The sequence below is a fragment of the Amblyraja radiata genome, chromosome 38 (assembly GCF_010909765.2).
Source record: "Amblyraja radiata isolate CabotCenter1 chromosome 38, sAmbRad1.1.pri, whole genome shotgun sequence".
NCBI lineage: Eukaryota > Metazoa > Chordata > Chondrichthyes > Rajiformes > Rajidae > Amblyraja > Amblyraja radiata.
The window spans coordinates 8325412-8337939 of NC_045993.1; the positions used below are offsets into that span (position 1 = coordinate 8325412).

Genomic DNA, 12528 nt, shown 5'->3' on the forward strand with positions numbered 1-12528 from the left:
CCGCACTTCTTTGGGGTATGGAAGGAAACCAGAGCTCCCGGAGAAAACCCACGCGGTCCGCAATTCTCTTCCATTTTGAGTGTGTGTAAACTAAGTGGAGGTTGGTTTTTGTTTCCTGCCCAGGATACTCTGCGGGAGTGCTCTAACGAGGACCGGACGTGCCTCAGCAACCTGCAGCTGATCTCGCCCCTCTACTTTGTCAGCTTCGTGCTGACGGCGCAGTTCGTGCTGATCAACGTGGTGGTGGCCGTGCTGATGAAGCACCTGGACGACAGCAACAAGGAGGCGCTGGAGGACGCCGAGCTGGACGCCGAGATCGAGCTGGAGCTGGCCCAGGGCCTGTGTGGTCCAACCGCCGGGCCTTCCACCTCGCCCGCCGTCTCCACGCCCGGCGGCGGCGGCGGCGCAAAGAAGAAAGGCGAGAAACCCGATCCAGGAAAGCACATCTCGCCCGCACAGGTAAACCCGCTGTCACCCCACCTTCACACTTCATCACCTCCCATTCAAGCCCCTGTCCCACTGTACGAAGTAATTCAAGTTCTCCCCTGATTCGAACGCGGAGAATGTCCGTAGCGGCTACGTAGGAGCTCGTGGATGTCTCGTAGCGGCTCGTACGAGTAACGGTAGGTACTCGGGGAAATCCGGTAACTCGTGACGTTTTTTCCAACACTGGGAATAATGTCCGCGAGTAAAAAAATACTGGTGTAGATGGGAAATGTTGGTCGGTGAGGGCGAGTTGGGTCGAAGGGGCCTGTTTCCACGTTGTATCCCTATGACTCTTTGACATCCCGAATGTCTCAAGCCTTCTAAAGTCGTAGAGGTTTTAGTGTGCTTTCTTGCCCATTGCTTCAACGTGGCTGGTGCAAGACCTCGTAAACTCCTGACGTTTTTTTCAACACTGTGAAAAATGCCCACGAGGAAAAAAAAATACTCGCGATGAAAAAAATCGTTGCTTTTTACTCGTACGAGCCGCTACGAGACATCCACCGACTCCCACGGACCCGCTACGGACATTCTCCGAGTTCGAATCAGGGGGAAACTCGGGGGAACTCTTGAATTACCTCGTACAGTGGGACAGGCCATTTAGTTTTATTTACATTTGTTTCTATAGAAACAGGCCCTTCGGCCCACCGTGTCCGCACCTGTCCTGCAATCCCCGCACATTAACACTCACTAGGGACATTTTTTTAATAACCAAGCCAATTAACCTACAAACCCGCACGTCTTCGGAGAGTGGGAGGAAACCGGAGATCCTGGAGAAAACCCACTTGGTCATGGGGAGAATGTACAAACTCCATACACACAGCACCCGTTGTCAGGATCGAACCCGGGTCTCCGGCGCTGTGAGGCAGCAACTCTACCGCTGTGCCACCGTGCCGCCCTTTTGTCCCACCTCCCCCTGCCCCCACTCTCTTCACCGTCACTATTAGCAGAGGAGGAGGCCATTCGACCCATCATATCCATGCTAGCTCCTGGCAGAGCAGTCCCTTTTCACCGTAGCACCATAAGATATTTCCCCCTCAGGCAGCCAACCCATTTTCTTTGGAAGTCACGATTTTCTCCTCCCGTACAGGAACTATTCCAATCGAAGCCATACTCTGCGTAAAAGAACGTTTTCCTCTCGTCCCGTGTGCCTTCCGCACATTACCTTGAACGAGTCCCCAGGGTTTTTAGAACCACTCATTAATGGGAACAGTCTCTGACGTCATCCATCGTCAGAGACCCACACCACCCTGAGACCACACACCACGCTCTCACTCCACCCCTGCCACCGGGAACAAGGTACAGGAGCCGGCAAATTGTAACGTGTCTCCAGGGTTGGGAGAAAACCGAAGATCCCGGAAAAAAACCCACGCAGGTCACGGGGAGAATGTACAAACTCCGTACAGACAGCACCGATAGTCAGGATCGAACCCGGGACTCTGGCGCTGTGAGGCGGCAACTCTACGGCTGCGCCACCGTGTGTATTCAATGAATGGACGGAGATATTCTCTGTAGACGAGGGAATCGAGGCATCGCGCCATCACCTCTAGGCATCATGTTCAGCACAGACATTGTGGGCCGCAGGGCCTGTTCCCGTGCTGTACCGTTGTATGTTGTCGGTTCTTGTTTGTCGGAGAGGGGAGAGGGATGGAAGAAATGAGCGGCAATTGAAATACATTGAAGTGTAGCGAGCAGTAAAAGGCCTGTCCCACTTGGCCATCATTTGCGCCTCATTTACGCGTCATATGTAAAATAGATCGACGTGTCGTGATGTGCGATGTCGCACGCAAATCACGCGTCAGTACAGCCATCTGGTGCGCGTGACGTTATTACCCTGCCGCGCGCGGCAGGACGTTGACTCACGGTAACGTAACCACGTGTTACCACACGATACACGTGAGACGTCGGGACGCCAGCGTGCGACGCCAACGCGTCAGTGTGCGTACCCAATGCGTCAGCGTGCGTAGGCGATACGTCACGCAGATGGCGTGCGAGGATTTTGTTCCTGTACTAAATCCTGGAGCGTCGCGCTATACCGCGCGCCACCGCAAACGATTCCACGCCTCACCATGCGCAACGCCTGCGCACCCCACGCTTCGACCTGATTTACGTATAACGCGTAAATGAGGCGCAAATGACGGCCAAGTGGGACAGGCCCTTTACTCCAGATGAATGGCTGGCTGCAAGTCTTTTTGTAACTGCAGGAAAATCTGTGGCTGGACAGTGTGTCCCTGATCATACGTGACTCCTGCGAGAACGAGCTGCTGATGATCGACAATCTCTCCGGATCCATCTTCCACCACTACTCATCATCCCCCGCCTGCAGGAACTGCCAACACGACAAGCAAGAGGTGACCGCAATCTCCTTCGTATCCTCCTGTCTTTGTCCAGTTTGTGGTATCTTTTTGGTTTTCACCCCCCACCAACAATAGCTGACATTCACCATCATACACCCCTGGTGTAACCCTGAAGCACTGAAGATTCTTAAAGGGGTTCAGTTTAGTTTATGGTCTGAAGAAGGGTCTCCACCCGAAATGTCTTCAGCCCTTCACTACTGCTCTGCCATTCAATAAGATCATGGCTAATTGATAACATTTATCCCTTTGTTCCCTCAATATCTAAATGTCTATCAATTAGTGAATGCACCTTCAGTCCTGGATTGAATATCCCATAGGCCCACACCCTCTGGGAGAAGAAATTTCTCCCCGTCTGAGTCCTGAATGTTTGACGTCTTCAGAAATGTTGCCCGTCCCGCTGAGTCACTCCAGCATTTTGTGTAAACCAGCATCTGCAGTTCCTTGCTATACACCTAGTTTAGTTTAGTTTAGTTTATTGCCACGTGTACCGAGGTACAGTGAAAAGCTTTTTTGTTGCGTGCTACCCAGTCAGCAGAAAGACTATACATGATTACAATCAAGCCGTCCATGGTGTACAGATACAGGATAAAGGGAATAACGTTTAGTGCACGGGAAAAGTCCAGTAAATCCCAATTACAGATAGTCCCAAAGAGGTCGATGGTAGGTCAGGACCGCTCTCTAGTCGGTGATAGGATGGTTCAGTTGCCTGATAACAGCTGGGAAGAAACTGTCCCTGAATCTGGAGGTGTGCGTTTTCACACTTCTGTACCTCTTGCCCGATGGGAGAGGGGAGAAGAGGGAGTGACCGGGGTGAGACTGGTCCTTGATTGTGCTGCTGGCCTTGCGGAGACAACGTGAAGTGTAGATGGGGTCAATGGAAGGGAGGTCGGTTTGCGTGATGGTCTGGGCTGCGTCCGCAACTCTCTACAATTTCTTGCGGTGTTGGATGGAGCTGTTCCCAGATCCGTGCTGTGATGCATGAGGTAGATGTGGAGTTTGTCTTTCCCTTGGCCGAATGTTTAGACCCAAGGGATCACGGTCTCAAAAGAAGATGTCAAACACGGGGAGAAATTTCTTCTCCCAGAGGGATCCCTATGGGATCTTCCATCCAGGACTCTGGAGGTGCATTCACTCATTGATAGACATTTAGATATTGAGGGAACAAAGGGATAAATGTTAGCAATTAGCCCTGATCTTATTGAATGGCAGAGCAGTAGTGAAGGGCTGAATGGCCTTACTATGTTTTAGTTTCGGTTCTAGTTTTTAGTTTTAGAGATACAGGTGGAAAAGGCCCACCGAGTCTGCACCAACCAGCGATCCCCATACACTTGTTCTATCCCACACACTGGCAGGTCAGTCACGGTGGCGCAGCGGTAGAGTTGCTGCCTTACAGCGAATGCAACGCCGGAGACCCAGGTTCGATCCTGACTAAGGGCGCTGTCTGTACGGAGTTTGTACGCTCTCCCCGTGACCTGCGTGGGTTTTTACTCCGAGATCTTCGGTTTTCTCCCACACTCCAAAGACGTACAGGTTTGTAGATTAATTGGCTTGGTATAAATGTAAAAATTGTCCCTAGTGGGGGTAAGATGGTGTTAGTGTGCGGGGATCGCTGGTCGGCACGGAACCGATGGGCCGAAGGGCCTGTTTCCGTGCTGTATCTCTAAACTAAACGAAACAAAACAACTAAACTGGGGACAATTTACAGAAATAAATTAACTTACAAACCTGCACGTGTTTGGAAAGTGGGAAGAAACCAGAGCACCCGGAGAAAACCCACGAGGTCACAGGGAGAACGTACAAACTCCGTACAGACAGCAGGATTGACAGGCAATATATCTACAGTGACTCTTATCAATATTAACAGATGTACCATAGAAAGCATCTTGTTGGGATGCATCATAGATTGGTTAAGGTTAGTTTAGTTTAGAGATACAGCGCGGAAACAGGCCCTTCGCCCACCGAGTTCCCACCGACCAGCGATCCCCGCACATTAACACTATCCTACACACACTGGGGACAATTTACACATACACCAAGCCACTTAACCTACAAACCATCAGCGCCAACTGAGACGCGGATCTTCCCAACAACTTCTGTTTAAGAAAGAACTGCAGATGCGGGGAAAATAGCGGAGTCTGGGAATATGGGAAGAAGGTAGGAACGGGGTACTGATTGAGGATGATCAGCCATGATCACATTGAATGGCGGTGCTGGCTCGAAGGGCCAAATGACCAACTCCTACACCTATTGTCTATTGTCTATTGAAAATCGAAAGTAGACAAAAATGCTGGAGAAACTCAGCGGGTGAGGCAGCATCAATGGAGCGAAGGAATAGGTGACGTTTTGGGTCGAGACCCTTCTTCAGATTGATGTGGGGGTGGGGGAAGAAGGGTCTCGACTCGAAACGTCCTTCGCTCCAGAGATGCTGCCTCACCCGCTGAGTTTCTCCAGCATTTTTGTCTGCCTTCCCAACAACTTCTGTTCAGTGTGGAAGAAGCTCAGATGTGCTGCACGCGTGATGGCGGGCTGCCTGTGTATCATCTCAGGCAGTAAGAATAGTGTCCTTTGTTGCGCAGGTTTAGTCAAAGCCTACACCAGTTGGCTTCAGTCTGTGCCAGCTATGAGATAATGCAATCTACGCAGATTGAGGTTAGAGGCTGTTTGAACAGCCAGATAGCTAATTACAGAGCCGTGACCCACTCGTTCACACATTGCATTCTGCCACATTCTGCCTGCACTGATAAACGCCACGCTGCAACCAAATTTGATTTAGTTTAGTTTAGAGTCACAGTGCAGAAACAGGCCCTTCGGCCCATCGACCAGCGATCCTCGCACCTATATAAGATCACCCTTCATCCTCCTGTGCTCCTAAAATCAACAGGGGTCTCATTTAGTTTAGTTTAGTTCAAGGATGAGCGCGGAAACAGGCCCTTCTGCCCACCGAGCCCGCACCGACCAGCGATCCCCGCATATTGAAAGCCCTGTCCCACGGTACGAGTTCATTCCAAGAGCTCTCCCGAGTTTAAAAAAAATCAAACACGTGGTAAGCACGGAGAATGAACGTAGCGGGTACGTCGGAGCTCGGGGACGTCTCTTAGCGGCTCGTAACGCTAACGGCAGGTACTTGATAAGACTCGCTAACGGCAGGAAAGCACGGGAAGACTCGTGAATATTTTTCAACATGTTGAAAAATGTCCACGAGAGCCCCGAGTACCCGACGAGTGGCCATTACCGTAAATCTCCGAGTTCGAATCAGGGCAAACTCGGGAGAGCTCTTGGAATGAACTCGTACCGTGGGACAGGGCTTTTACACTATCCTACACACACTGGGGACAATTTATTAACATTTATACCAAGCCAATTAACCTACAACCTTGTACGTCTTTGGAGTGTGGGAGGAAACCGGAGATCTCGGAGAAAATCCACGCGGTCACAGGGAGAACGTACAAACTCCATACAGGCAGGATCGAACCCGGGTCTCTGGCGCTGAAAGCGCTGTAAGGCAGCAACTCTACCGCTGCGCCACTGTGCCACACACCTGAGAGAGGCACGATTGAATCGTTTCTGATTCCGCCACTATTTCAGGCGCGCCGTTCCAAAAATCGCAGAAAACGACCGAGTTTTTTTTTTTAAACCTAGTCTTCCCTCTGTTTAAGAAGGGACTGCAGATGCTGGAAAAATCGAAGGTAGATAAAAATGCTGGAGAAACTCAGCGGGTGAGGCAGCATCTATGGAGCGAAGGAATAGGTGACGGAAAAGGAATTCAGGTCGAGACCCTTCTACTTCACCCACTGAGTTGTCTTCCCTCTGGTTCTCTCTCGTCCCAGTGAGGGATTCCAGATGATGTTTCAGCCAGAAGAGGGACACAAAAAACCTGCAGTAACTCAGCGGGAAAGGCAGCATCTCTGGGGAGAAGGAATGGGTGACGTACCGGGTCGAGACCCTTCCTCAGACTGTTTGAGACAGGCTGGATTGGGTCTGAAGTCTGAAGAAGGGTCTCGACCCGTAACGCTGCCCGTTCCTTCTCTCCAGAGATGCTGCCTCACCTACTGAGTTACTCCAGCGTCTTGTGTCTAGACTGGGCTGGATTCCAGCCGCCGGAGCTCAGCGGCTAGGTCTCACGGGGTCTGTCGTTTCATTCCAGGTCCACCTTGCAGAGATAGAAGCCTTCTCCCTGACCTCAGACTTCCTCTCCGACAAGTCGTCGTCTGGCGTCTTGGCCGACGACCTGAGCTCTGAGGAGAGTGTACCTCAACTGGTGGCCAGGGAGGACGAGGAGAAGGTGAGTGTAACCTTCACCAGCGGTTCCTGCCCCTCCAAGGGCTCGTAGGTTGATTGAGGCATGATGTTGAACAAGCCATGGCGATGCTGACGACTAATGTTGTAGGAATGGGTCGAGGCCCTTCTTCTCGACCCAAAACGTCACCCATTCCTTCCATCCAGAGATGCTGCCTGTCCCGCTGAGTTACTCCAGCATTTTTGCTGTAAACCAGCACCTGCAGTTCCTTCCTACACAAATAATATTGTACATCCCTTCATAAGTGCTCGGAGTAGAATTAGACCATTCATGTCTACTCCGCCATTCAATCGTAGCTGATCTATCTCTCCCTCCTAACCCCATTCTCCTGCCTTCTCCCCATAACCCCTGACACCCATACTAATCAAGAATCTATCTACCTCGGCCTTAAAAATATCCATTGACTTGGCCTCCACATGCTGGCTAAAATGGTGGTAACTGTGACCATTTGAAACGCTTTGTTTTAGTTTAGTTTAGACGCGGTGTGCAAACAGGCCATTCGGCCCACCCTGTCCGTGCCGACCATCGATCACCTGTTAACCAGTTCTATGTTATCCCACTTTCTCATCCTCTCCCTACACACTAGAGGGCAATTGAGAGAAGCCAGTTAGCCAACAAACCCGCACGTCTTTGGGATGTGGGAGGAAATCACACCGTCACAGGGGAGAACGTGCAAACTCCACACAGACAGCATCCGAGTACAGGCTCTCCCTCTAACCACGTGGATTTCCTCTGGATGCTCTGGTTTCCTCCCACATTCCAAAGACGTGCAGGTTTGTAGGTTAATTGGCTTCTGTAAATCGCCCCTAGTGTATGTAGGATAGAACTGGTGTACAGATGATCGCTGGTCGGCACGGACTCTGTGGGCCGAAGGGCCCGTTTCCAATGCTGTATCTTTATACTACAAGTTAACTAAAGGAAGCTCAATGGTTTCCAGAACACAACAGTTCAATAATACCCCCCTGTTATACATTCCATCTCTTCACCAATAGCGCACTGTGAGAGCGATGTATACCGACACATAGATACACTGTAGTAATACACTGTGTGACACCAACAGAACTCTCTAAAAACAAAACGTTGTTCCCTTAAGATAGACATGGACTTCAGATGGACACAAAGTGCTAGAGTAACAGCGGGCCAGGCAGCATCCCTGGAGAACATGGGCAGGTAACGTTTAGGGACCCGAAACGTCACCGATCAATGTTCTCTCGGGATGCTGCCTGACCCGCTGAGTTACTCCAGCACTTTGTGTCCTTTTGTGTATTAACCAGCATCTGCAGTTTTTTTGTTTTGACATCGGCTTCAACAGCACTGCCTACTAGTTCCAAGACATGTTTGGAAACATATTCCATGTGTAAGAATGCTGGTTTACACCAAAGATAGCCACAAAATGCTGCAATAACTCAGCGGGTCAGGCAGCATCTCTGGAGAAAAGGAATAGGTGACGTTTTGGGTCTAAAGCCTAGGACAGAGCAGCACACTAGGGGCAGCGTCACCTATAGAGACTGCAGTGGTTCATTATACCGAGTCTCCTCTTTCTGCTTGAGAATAAAATTGGAACTGCCTTGCCAACCATGTTCACATAATGCGCTGTGTAAAAATAATTCATGCTCTTCGCCGTGACGTGACGTGACGTTTAGGGGGATGTTTTGCGGCCCCAGAGACGTTGTATAAATGTGAGTTGCAGTGCGTGTTTGCACTGAAGACCCGGAGTATCTTTGCAACCCAAGTAAAAAATAACAGTGTGTGTGTGTGCGTGTGTGTGTGTGTGTGCCTTACATTCACAGGAAGGAACAGACAGTCACGGCGTAACTGAGAATGACAGCTCAAATATGCTAACAGTGAAGGAAACGGCGATATACAGAGCAGCGTCGTTGCCAGACAACAGTTATGTTTCACAAGCCGAGAACACAACTTTGGGCCAAGTATTTGCAGTGTCACAAGCGGGGCCCACAGAACAGATTGCTGGTGAGCAGTTATTACGATTCTTGCTTTTTTTATCATTCACTTGCTGTTCGTGGTGGGTCGGTTCTGTTTCTGCGCTCGTTCCACTTTTTTTTCCCACTTGACGTGGGGTCTTCACAAGGGGAACCCTGTGTCTGTTTTTTGTTGTTGTTTAGTTTAGAGATACAGCGCGGAAACAGGCCCTTCGGCCCACTCGGGTGGGGGGGGGGGGGGTGGGGGGGAGTGCTTGTGTCCATGCGATATCTCTCAAGTCTAAAGAAAATTGGGGGGTGGGTGGGGAAGGGGGGGGGGGGAGAAGTGTTTTTGGGCTTAACTCTCGGTTGCTTTCTCTCAGTCACTCCTTCCCAAGGGCCTTCTGACTCTTCTTGTCTTCAGCTTACCATCGAGCTGTTCCACCCAGCCACATCCTCACCCACAGCTCAAGAGTGCAACAACCAGCCTCTCAAGGTCCCTTTGTCTGGCTCCTGGAGTCCGCTGCACTCTCCAACATTGACCTGGTCTCTACAGAGGCAGGTAGGTAACTTCAGGCCAGCGCATAGGGATGGGCTCAGGGTCCTAGATGGAGGAGAGGGTCAGGGTGGGGTGGGGAGGGTAGGGGGGATGGTGGATACCCTGGATTGTGCGTCGTTACTGCGATACTGTAGGAACGCAAGTTCAAACCTCACCACGGCAACGATGAGCAATTTAAATTACGTTTATCTGGAATTAAAATCTGGCGTTAATGGTACTAAAGATAGTTGCAAAAAAGCTGGAGTAACTCAGCGGGACAGGCATCATCTCTGGAGAGAAGGGTGAATGGGTGACGTTTCGGGTCAAGTCCCTTCTTCAGACCGAACAAGCGTCTCGACCCGAAACGTCACCCATGCACCCTCCTCCCCAGAGATGCTGCCTGTCACGCTGAGTTACTCCAGCTTGTTTGGGTCTGTCTTCGGTTTAAACCAGCATCTGCAGTTCCTTCCTACAGATGAATAGCACCAAGTATGGAATGTCATGAAATCCCATCTGGTTCACGCGCATCTCGCCAGGGAGGAGACCTGCTATTCTTGTCCCGTCTGGAACCAGTGTGACTTCACACCCACCAATCTGCTGCACTCTGGATTGCCTTTACAGTTCAGAGAAATTGCCACTGTGTGGAGCACCTTTGTGTCGATGCCTCCCAGTAAAGGCCTCGGTAAAGGGCCTGTCCCACCTACGCCATTTGTTCGGGCGACTTTCCGGCACCCGTCATGGTCGCAGCAGGCCGCCGAAATATTTCAAGCTGTTGAAAATCCAGCGGCCACCAGAAAAAGGTGCGACTCTTTGGGCGAATACCTCACCACCAAACAGGATGTCGCACACGTGACGCCTGTACGGCCGTGAATAGTCGCCCAAAGAGTCGTACCTTTTTCTGGTCGCCGCTGGATTTTACAACATGTTGAACATTTTGGGCGACCTGCTGCGACTGTGACGGGTGCCGACAAGTTGCCGAAAAAAATCGCGTAAGTGGGCGTTGAACTTCAGACGCAACCTCACTCTCATCTCTTTTTTCTTGCACCCAGTCACTGACACCACATTGATCAATAAAGCCCGGAACCAAGAGATGGGAATGCAGGCACTGATGTAATAGGCAGTATGTAAACCTGCACTTATGCCTCTTGAAGCCCCCGTGGTGTCCACTTTGGATCCACACCCAACCCTGTGGTCTCTGCATGGGAGCTCCACCTGTGGTCTCCACCTTAGAGCTCCACCATGGTCCCCACATTGGAGCCTCCCCCTGTGGTCTCCCCATTGGAGGTCCCCCGTGAACTGAACGTTAGAGCTTCCCCATGGTCTCCACGTCAGAGCTCCCCTCCCCCGTGGCCTCCACCTTGGAGCTTCTCCTGTGGTCTCCACCTTGGAGCTATCCCCGTGGCCTCCACCTTGGAGCTTCTCCTGTGGTCTCCACCTTGGAGCTTCTTATGTGGTCTCCACCTTGGAGCTTCTCCTGTGGACTCCACCTTGGAGCTTCTCCTGTGGTCTCCACCTTGGAGCTATCCTCGTGGCCTCCACCTTGGAGCTTCTCCTGTGGTCTCCACCTTGGAGCTTCTCCTGTGGTCTCCACCTTGGAGCTTCTCCTGTGGTCTCCACCTTGGAGCTTCTTATGTGGTCTCCACCTTGGAGCTTCTCCTGTGGTCTCCACCTTGGAGCTTCTCCTGTGGTCTCCACCTTGGAGCTTCTTATGTGGTCTCCACCTTGGAGCTTCTTATGTGGTCTCCACCTTGGAGCTTCTCCTGTGGTCTCCACCTTGGAGCTTCTTATGTGGTCTCCACCTTGGAGCTTCTCCTGTGGTCTCCACCTGGGAGCTTCTCCTGTGGTCTGACCCGCTACGGACATTCTCCGAGTTTGAACCAAGGGGAAAACTCGGGAGAATTCGTGAGTGATTCGGGAACGTGAGACAAGGGCTTTTGCAATGGGTGATGTTTCGGGTGGAGTCCCTTCTTCAGACTGATGCGAGGTTTATGTTTCCCCCCATCAGGTGGCGGTGTGTGACGCCTCGCTCAGTGACGAGTCGGTGGACAGCCTGCACACCATGCTGGAGGACAGCCTGCACACCATGCTGGAGGACAGCCTGCGACTCGGCGGCGGAGACGGTTCACCCCCGGCCCCGCAGCCCGTCCCCCCGGCACCCCGGAGAACCACCCCCGCCTTCCTACCTCCCCCCGGGAAGAACGGCGCCCGGCGCTGGCGGGGCCCGGGGCTCCGGAAGACCAGGGGCCACAACCGCAGTCTGAGCAGCGGCGGCAGCACCAGCCCGTACCGGGACTCCATCGAGCCGTCGGACGAGGAAGGGGCCGCCCCCTCGCTGAGAACCAACAGCGAGCAGTCGGAGACCCTCAGCAGCCTCTCGCTCACCTCCCTCTTCTCCCCCTCGTCTCCCTCCCCGGTCAAGAAGTGCCACAGCACGGGCGCTTTGGACGCGGCCAAGCAGTTCTACCGCATCGACCGGCGCGGCTTCTTGACCGCACCGTCCTGGGTGTCGGAGCTGTGCGGGACCGGCCACCCTGGCACCAGTCCACTACAAGGCGGGTGCCCCGACCAGGGGGCAGGGACAGAGGGCATCGAAGATGCACACGGGCAGGGCTGCCACGCTTCCACAGCTCAGAAGAAGAAGAGATGAGTTTTGCAACAGCAAGCGGGTGTCTGTGTGTGTTTCTGCCAACGAGCAAACCTGGTTGACCCCCACGGTGTATGAGTTACACAGTCCGGCTATCCCAATGCTGTTTGTGTCAACCTCAAGCAGACGGAGGGAGAGGTTACCTTGACTCAACTCTCTCTCGGCGTGGGTGGGTGGAGGGGCAGTGACCCACCAAGCCTAGCTTGCAAAAACGTTCCCTCTCTCTCTCTCTCTCTCTCTCTCTCTTTTCAGTTTTGTTCTCCTCTCGACTTCCAAACTCAACAAAGAAT

At 52.2% G+C, this 12528-nt stretch overlaps 1 protein-coding gene across 1 annotated transcript in view; it reads left to right on the top strand.

Annotated features, from left to right (window-relative positions):
• cacna1i (calcium voltage-gated channel subunit alpha1 I) overlaps nucleotides 1–12241 on the top strand; it is a 252978-nt gene extending 240737 nt beyond the window's left edge. Inside the window, exons 28-33 of the mRNA XM_033013140.1 lie at nucleotides 124–459; nucleotides 2688–2834; nucleotides 6985–7122; nucleotides 8928–9108; nucleotides 9440–9618; nucleotides 11600–12241. Coding sequence (XP_032869031.1) covers nucleotides 124–459; nucleotides 2688–2834; nucleotides 6985–7122; nucleotides 8928–9108; nucleotides 9440–9618; nucleotides 11600–12241 — 1623 coding nt within the window. The remainder of the gene's footprint in view (nucleotides 1–123; nucleotides 460–2687; nucleotides 2835–6984; nucleotides 7123–8927; nucleotides 9109–9439; nucleotides 9619–11599) is intronic.
• Nucleotides 12242–12528: the final 287 nt, after the last annotated feature.